Raw genomic sequence first — 8,345 nt, 5'->3', positions numbered from 1 at the left:
AAATTTTTTAGTATATCTTTTTATCCTCACAAGATTGAAATTTGTTACTTACTGGATGTAGATTCAGGTAAATTTGAACCTACAATAATGAGTTTTTTACATCAACTATGCATATAACAAATATAAACATAATATTTTTTACATCAGTTATACATATAAATGATGCAAAAAAATAATACATATAAGTTCAAATATTTAAACCTTCCTTCTTGCCTAAAATTGACCCATTTTAATATTGTGAGGACAAAAAACATTGAAATTTTGAATTTGGAACAATTTGAAACATTTTTATATTTATGAAGACAAAGAACATATATTAATCTAAACTCTTTCTTGCCCCCAGTAAGAAAAGTTTCTAATTCTATCACTGTTCGTATCCTAGCTACCCTGCCTTCATCATATCTCACATGATAAATTTATTGATAAACACTAATTAAACTTTCTTATGAATTAAAATCATTTTGTACACTTAACATTTACTAAAAAAAAACTCTTTTAATTTGCTTAATTATCAGTTTGGTCCTCAAATTATTTTATAAGCTTCAATTTGATCCCAAATTTTTAAAAGCTTTAAATTGGTTCCCAATTTGTTAAAAAATACATCAATTTAGTCATTTCCATTCAATTAAACTAACGTCGTTTGAATTATGTATTTTGACAATTTTCTTTTACATAGATTTTAGCTACCACTATATTTATTATTTTCTAAAAAGCTTCAGATTTAATTCCCTAAGCACCACCGCAGCCACCATCCCAATCTTTCTTCCATAAACACCACAACTGTTTACCATCAACGCCAACACACTGCCACCTCCTTCCCTGCCTATACATCACTATTATTGTCAACACCACCATGCCCACCTTTAGTTGGATGAAAAAGACTAAATTGATGCATTTCTTAAAATTTTTGAGACTAAATTAAAGTTTTTAAAAATTTAACGACCAAATTGAAATTTTTAAAATGATTTTAAAACCAAATTAATAATTAAGCCTACATTTTACGATCTTATTACCCTCTTAAGTGTTTATGGAAAAAAATGATCTAAACAACTTAATTCACAATGCAAAGACATGAACTCTAGCAACTATTATATAATTTGGAATGTAATTCATGAACACAACACATTACATGTAACATGTATTGGGTTGTTATTTCTTATGAGCAATAACTCCTTCATATACAAATTACATGACAAATGATTATAATTTTGTATACTTAAATAATTGTTATGAGAATTATCAAGGGCATGGCTATAGGTAGCGTACGTGGGACTAAAATGACACCAATGGAAGCATATATATATATTTGTTAATTTATACAACATAACGACGAAGATAATCCAACCGAGCTGGATGCTTAAGCTTCATGAGAGCTTTGACTTCATGCTTCCGGACAATTTCCCTAGAAATATTCAAGTTCCCAGCAATTTCTCCCAATGTTCTGTCACCCTTGCCATCAAGTCCATATCTCTGCCTGATCACTAGGCTCTCCTTTGGCTTCAGGGAATCAAGCTAGAAAAAATTCAAGAATTTTTTTTAAAAAAAATTAAAATTACTATAGTTCCTATATATAAGAAACAAATACCTAATTCATTAAGACCAATAAATTAGTTAAGTTGGTTAACTTTAATTAATAATATCATAAATTTAAAGTTTAATCCAATAATATATGTTGAATTAAATGGTTTTAAGTGGTGGTTGTCAGAACTTCAACAACTCAGGTATGTATTTGGAACTACCGCAACGACAAAATTTGGCAGCAACATGGAACAACCACTGCCGCTATCCATTTCTTGAGCCCATCAATATGCACGAATGGAATGCTATCCAAACTTCCAGAGTTAAAACTCTGGTGAATGCTCAATTTTTTCCGGATAATTAGTGGTCTCCTCCTTCCGGTTTTGCAAAATGCAATGTCAGTGCCACTCTTTTCTCCAGCAGCACTTCTTTTTCTGCTGGCCATGTCCATTCAAGATAGCAATGGCCAGCTCCTTTCGGCAAAATCTTCTGTTATCCATGGTCTTGTTCGTCCATGAAAAGCTGAATCATTAGCACTCTATCAAGCTATATCTTGGGCAACTGACCTTGGATACCAAAATGTTAATTTTGAAACAGACTGTAAGTCCATAGTGGATCATCTCTTAAGCAACAAACCTGGTTCTTCTGACCTCAATGTCATACTCAGAAATTGTAGAACAAAATTATCTAGTTCTCCAAAGTCCATAGTGAGTTTTTGTTGGAGACAAGCTAATCTTGTGGCCAATAAGTTAGCAAGGAAAGCAAGACGTTATGCTAGAAACAAAGTGTTTAACTATTTTCCTGCTTGTATTTCCCACTTGTTGAGAAATGATATTATATAAGTTTGTTTCTTCCAAAAAAAAAAGTGGTGATTTTTTTTTTTGTTTTAATGACACTACTCATTTTTCAATGGATAACTTTGTCCACCAATGAGTATGAATTATCTTATTAATAGTCTTTCTAATAAATAAGAGTATAGAATGAAATTAGCAATCAATGTTTCCTATATTTAGGAACAAAAATATGTTTCCATTGGTTTCTTAAATATATGAACGGAGATAGAATTATGTTATGATTTTAGAAATATCACTAACTGGTAGACCCAACATAAGATGAGAAAAACCTTCTGTAATGACAAGCTGAAAAGTAATATCATTCTATAAATTGATCTACAGAATTTCATTTTCCACTGATTAACTGAATCATAAATAAATGATCTGCCAGTGAATTAGGCAAGCGCTTGTTTATGTATGGGAAAAGACATCTGGACATGAGATGTCTCTTAGCCATGGTTCACCAACGAAGACAATTGTTGCATGGGCACAGTGCTTATAAATGTAATTATTCAAACTTTGGATAACATTGAAATAATTTGAATGGATTACACTTCTTTTTCTTGAAAAGCACTTAAATGTAATTGTTCACCAAAGTAATGGTGGTGAACAACTTAATATGTAATGTAGTTGTTTACCTTAATGGAGGTGAACAACTTAATATGTAATGTAGTTGTTTACCTTAATGGTGGTGAACAACATAATATGTATATACCTTAATGGATATGCCTTGTCGGTTGTAATGTAAACAACCTATGGGGTAAACAACTATTATGAGCCCCATTTTTTCTTCCTCTACAGCATTGAATATTAAGAACAGTCAATTTTAAACACCATATTGTTGATTCTAGGACTGTGGAAGATGAAATAAAGTTTACACACGTTTTAAGCTTTTAGAAATTCTGTCATAATCTTTATAACATCTAAAGTTTCAAATTTGTAAGTAGAGGGTTTAAAACTAGTTGTTATAATGTCCAAAAACTCAGCAAGAGAGAAAAGAAAATATAGGGTTTTCTATCTTTTTAGTCTCTTAACTTTTTAGAATGTTTGTTTAGTCCCTGAATTTTTTTATCTGTTTCTAATCCTTTAACTTTTTTTTCATCCTAACTTTTAAGTAAAGACGAAAAAAAAGTTAAGGGACTAAAAACACGGTCTTTGTTGTCTTTTTTTATTGTCCTTACCTCTAGTCCCTTAATTTACTAGAGTAATTTTAGCAAGGTCTTGTTGTCTTTTTTATTAATACTTATATATTAAGCTGTTGAGTAGTTATGCTTTCCATATGCACTGCACTCATGCAAAAATTACACCATCAAGGATGGACACCAAAAAGGACAATGGAAAAAAGATTTTTGGTTGGCAAGAATGTGATCATCATACTTATTTAAAGGTAAAGCAAGCAGCAAAAAACTTTGACATTTATCTAAGTTTCACTAACTTCTAGCATGTTAATCAAATTTCACTTATCATCAAAAAGAGAGAATATCAAGGAGTTGAGTAATTACCACATCATCAAGAGCAAGTCTTAGAACAGCAAGTTGCCTCCTATTATCACCATTAACACCATCAACATCAGTAATCCCATTAATATACTCCTCTTGCGTGGTTATATGTCTTGAATGAAGGGATAAAATGGGTTTTGATGCCTTCATTACTTCATGATATCTTTCAAGTGAGATCCCAATTCTTTCTACTAACTCTTCTTCCGTTGGTGACCTCTGGAGCTCAAATGTTAACTTAAGTTTTGTTCTTTGGATATCTACTCTAACCTGTACCAAATGAATATGAGATGTTATAAAAAGCTTCTACCTGAGCAAAGTCAAATAATATAACTAAGTCTACAAATAATTTCCTAACCTACATATCTTCTTTGAATATCTTTGGAAAAATTAGATGTCGTCAAACCAGCAACAATCAGATTCTTTTTATATTGTATTTTATTTATAAAATTAAAAAAATTAAAAAGTAAAGCCTTCAAAATCTAGTACCTAAGGAAAACAATATTGGATCTTTCCTTCTTTCACTTTCAACCACAACAAACAGGCCAATTAGTAATTTCAATTTCTTTAAATTGCCATATGATTCTGGCCAAATGTAATAAAGAATGCTGCTTATCTAAAATCTAAAATTAGAAATAAAATCTATTCATCCATTTGATACTTAAACCCAAAATTAATTGCCATGCACTGATAAGAAAAATGCATACCCTTTCAAGTCCAAAAGGAACACGTGTGAAGCTTGAGAGGGTTATGGAACGAACGATAGAATGTCTTATCCAAAATAAACTGTATGTAGATAGCTGAAGTCTTCTTTTTGGCTCAAAACGATCAATTGCTGTGATAAGTCCCTTAACTCCTGCCTGACAAAGATCTTGAAACCTCGGGCCACTTGCAAAATCTTGAAAATATTTGTTGATCACGAACAATACAAGCCGGAGATTGTGCTGCAAACGATATCACCATGATTTCTTAATCTCAGTATAACTATTACTCATTCCAAAGAATAGCAACAAACACAGCAACAATTAATCCATTCATATCCAAAGAGACAGAGAAAGAGTAGTAAAAGGAATGGAGATGTAACATATCACTGATCTTCGAAGGCTTCTTATAAGCAAATCTAAAATAAGAGTTGAACATTCCATGATACCTTTATGAGTTTGTTTCTCGCAGCTCGACCAACCTCTATAGCTTTCCTTACTTGAATAATACTCATGTTTGTTGCATCAGCTAGTTCACCACCTGTAATTTCTTTATCCACTTCCTTTAAATCTTCTTTTGCTTGTAGGAGTGCCTGAACAATAATTATCGCTTAATATCCGAAATTCATAGATTTTCACTCAGCATCTTAAGCTGTTAAATTTAAAAGATTCCTTGACAACAAAAGCTTTCATGACCATATGCTCAAGAAGCAGATCCGGGACAACTCATTCTCATGATTAAATTTCCATACAGTTAAGAACAACCTCTGCTTTATGCATCCTCCAAACCCAAATTGACTTTGACATTAAGTGTACCCAATACAAAATCAGTTCAAAACCATCATCTGCCAGCTTAAGCTTTTAGGTTGACTAGTTCATTGACATTCAGCAATTGAAGGAGATATACATCTATTTCAAGAAAAGAAAAATCATAAAAGACAGTGTGCATTAAAAAAAATCACCTTCATTGGCTGCATCAACTTGAACAACCATGCATGTTCTGAAGAAGGAAGAACTGGCGGAATCTTCATTTTCTTCCAGTCCATGCTAACTAAATCAGTTGATGCTGAATAATCCCTGATAAGCACATCAATATTTTGTACTCTATTCTTAACATTCCTTTTCTTCTGAGTTTGATCAATCACCTCCTCCTTTGCATTATTTTTCAATGCAATCCTCTTATCAAGACTCAATCGTTTGGCCTTCTTATTCTGGTTTCTAACCACATTATCACAATTTCCATCATCACGTTCCTCACTAACCTTCTTCCTCCTCCGCAAGACTCTCTCGATTTTACTATCTATATCTTCCACATTACAGGTATCAGATACAGGGCTGAGTTTATATATATTTTCAAGTTTGGCTGCAGCTTCATTGTAGTCCACATCCAAGGTGCATGGAGAGGTTTCAACAGTAGAGACGGCTCTCACTCTCTTCAGTGACTCACTAGTCTTTCCTACTCTTTTCTGGTGTTTCTTCGCTGTTTCTAGGGGTAGAGGAATTTTCTCCTGAGGTGAAACCAAAGTGGTTTTATTCGATTTATTTCCTTTAAAAGCTAAAATTATGGGTCGTTTATGCACCTGCTGATGACTGATCAACCTTGTATTCAATCTTAATGGAGTCCTAGCAGCTGAGGTAGAAACAGTAATAACTCCCATGCCAGGTTTCCTAAGCCGTGTTTAGAACATATAAAATGAAACAAATTTCCAGTGCAGAGATCCAACAGCAGAGCAATTCAATATCAATCACATGTGCTAGTAACAAAAGTGCATAAAGTATTGATTAACCATCATTGTAGCATCAATATCAATACCAATATCAACATTACTACCCAAAATAATATTACAGTGAAAAGCCAAGATATTTATTATTTTTTAGACACCGATTAGTCCGATACCAATTTTATGCCAGTAAGATGGTTTCAATTGATACACCGGCACTTCAAAATAACAGCAATAACTTCATAACAAATCAACAAAAAAAAAATTCAATCAGCAAATATTAGTTTGTTAGTTTTGTTAGAAATGTTAGTTAGTGGGAGGTATTCCAACCCGCGACCTCTCTCTTCCCCCTTCTCCTTTCACCCTTAAGCCCCCCTTCCCAATCATCAAGTCAATCTCATATCTCCAATCAACAAACTATAAAACTCACAATTACGTTTTTCTTTTCATTCACAACTCTTGAATCCAAGACCTTGCTTGAACGATCTGTGCCTAATGTCACTTAGACTAACGAGTAACGACTCATTGATGAACAATTTTCTTGGTTTTACTTTTATCTTGGGTTAGAGACCACGGATGCCCCCAATCCACTAGATCAGAGACTAATCACACTCGCGGATTGTGGCTGTGGTTGGCCCAAGGATATTTTCACAAGGTGAGAATCCAACACAAGTTCTCCTATTAAATAAATTATTCTGACTGATGTGAATAATTTTTTTGGATTTTTTTATTAGTGAAAATCAAAGACCATTTCAGAAAACTTACAATAACTCAAGTAATCTTATTCAATCAACTGAACTAAGTCCCTTAAAAAAATTTTGGTTTGAGAATACATGTAATCAATCAAATAATTAAAATTTGTAACCAAAATGAAAGGCTGGTTCAGTTCTACTATAAATACCAATGAACACAAAGATACAATGTTTCAAAAAAACAAATGAAGCGAAGTAGGAGGCAGCATTACTCTTACCTTAAACTGCAATGTCCGAGCCAGATTTTTCGACCAAAGCGAAAATCTATGAGAACGCACGCACGCGTTGAGGTGGTGGTTTTGTTTTGTAAAACGCGAGATACCCAAAAAATTCGCTGTCCACAATTTTTTGTGTTTAAAAAAAAAGAACGGTGAGATCGGACGGTGGAATTAGAGCAGTGGCCTATGATCGAGACGCGTGGCAGGATGTGGCGAGTAAGCCATGACGTGGCGAAGAAAGTGAATGTGGCGCTTTTAGAATGGGGGAGCAGATATTTCTCGGGGGAAGCAGTGGATCACATCTGGGACACGTGGTTGGCTGTTGGTTGAAGTGGAAAACATTTGATTTTTTTTGTTTGGACCGTGTTACGTGTGGTGGTGGTGTGTCCAATACATGGCGGAATACCCACCATGCTTCACTAATAATGCAACGAATAATAATAATAAAAGTTAATGTTAGGGTAAATAAATTAAATTTTAACTTCTTAATTGAGTCCATTTGAGTAAATAGCTTAATGAAGATTCGATTTAAATCGAAGAGTTTATGTTACATGTGTTTAAAATTGAATAAGTTATTTGTATTTACATGTTAAAGTGTAGTTATGTAACTCTGGACAGGGGTATAGGGACGATCCGAAAGCGTAGTAAAGGGAGTAAATTTTTTTTATACTATTATTTAAATATATAACTTTTAATAAATAATAAGTTTAACAAAAATATTTATTATTAATTTTATATGTAAAATTAAATATATAATTTACTACTAGAAAAAAATTAAATATATCAACTCAAAAATCTATTTTTCTTGATTAGTACTTTTTAGTTTTAATTTTTCTTTTTTTTACCTTATATACACGTAAAGGATCCTAAGAATGCTCCCTTGGATGTTTCACTTTTGTAGTGGAGGGGAAAGACACGATATATACCAAAAAGAAAATATGCTTAAGGGAATTGCTATTAGTCTCACTCTAATTGCTGTTGATCCATGCCAAGAGATTGATCCCCTTTTCTTATTCCCAGAATGTCATTTTCATATAATCACGGTTCTGTTATAGGTCATACATAACATTACCATGATTTCATTGTAAAACAATATTTGCACTCCC

The 8,345-nt window shown here is 32.8% G+C and overlaps 1 protein-coding gene across 3 annotated transcripts; it reads right to left on the bottom strand.

The window, feature by feature from the left end:
- Positions 1 to 1,088: 1,088 nt before the first annotated feature.
- LOC114382203 (RNA polymerase sigma factor sigE, chloroplastic/mitochondrial-like) lies at positions 1,089 to 7,357 on the bottom strand. Of its 3 annotated transcripts, XM_028341467.1 has the most exons (7): positions 7,240 to 7,354; positions 6,129 to 6,302; positions 5,511 to 6,056; positions 4,998 to 5,141; positions 4,555 to 4,791; positions 3,854 to 4,117; positions 1,089 to 1,512 (listed from the first exon to the last, which is right to left on the bottom strand). In XM_028341467.1, exons 2-7 carry the CDS (start codon positions 6,204 to 6,206, stop codon positions 1,315 to 1,317), a joined length of 1,467 nt encoding a protein of 488 aa, XP_028197268.1. In that variant the 5' UTR covers positions 6,207 to 6,302; positions 7,240 to 7,354; the 3' UTR covers positions 1,089 to 1,314. The 3 variants fall into 3 exon arrangements, with proteins under 3 accessions (XP_028197268.1, XP_028197267.1, XP_028197266.1); XM_028341466.1 differs by having other exon boundaries at positions 5,511 to 6,216; positions 7,240 to 7,357; XM_028341465.1 differs by having other exon boundaries at positions 5,511 to 6,302.
- Between the last annotated feature and the right edge of the window lie 988 nt (positions 7,358 to 8,345).

Source organism: Glycine soja, chromosome 13, assembly GCF_004193775.1.
Source record: "Glycine soja cultivar W05 chromosome 13, ASM419377v2, whole genome shotgun sequence".
In the NCBI taxonomy this organism is placed as follows: domain Eukaryota; kingdom Viridiplantae; phylum Streptophyta; class Magnoliopsida; order Fabales; family Fabaceae; genus Glycine; species Glycine soja.
Note: the sequence above shows the minus strand (reverse complement) of the source record. Positions and strands in the feature narration are given on the sequence as shown.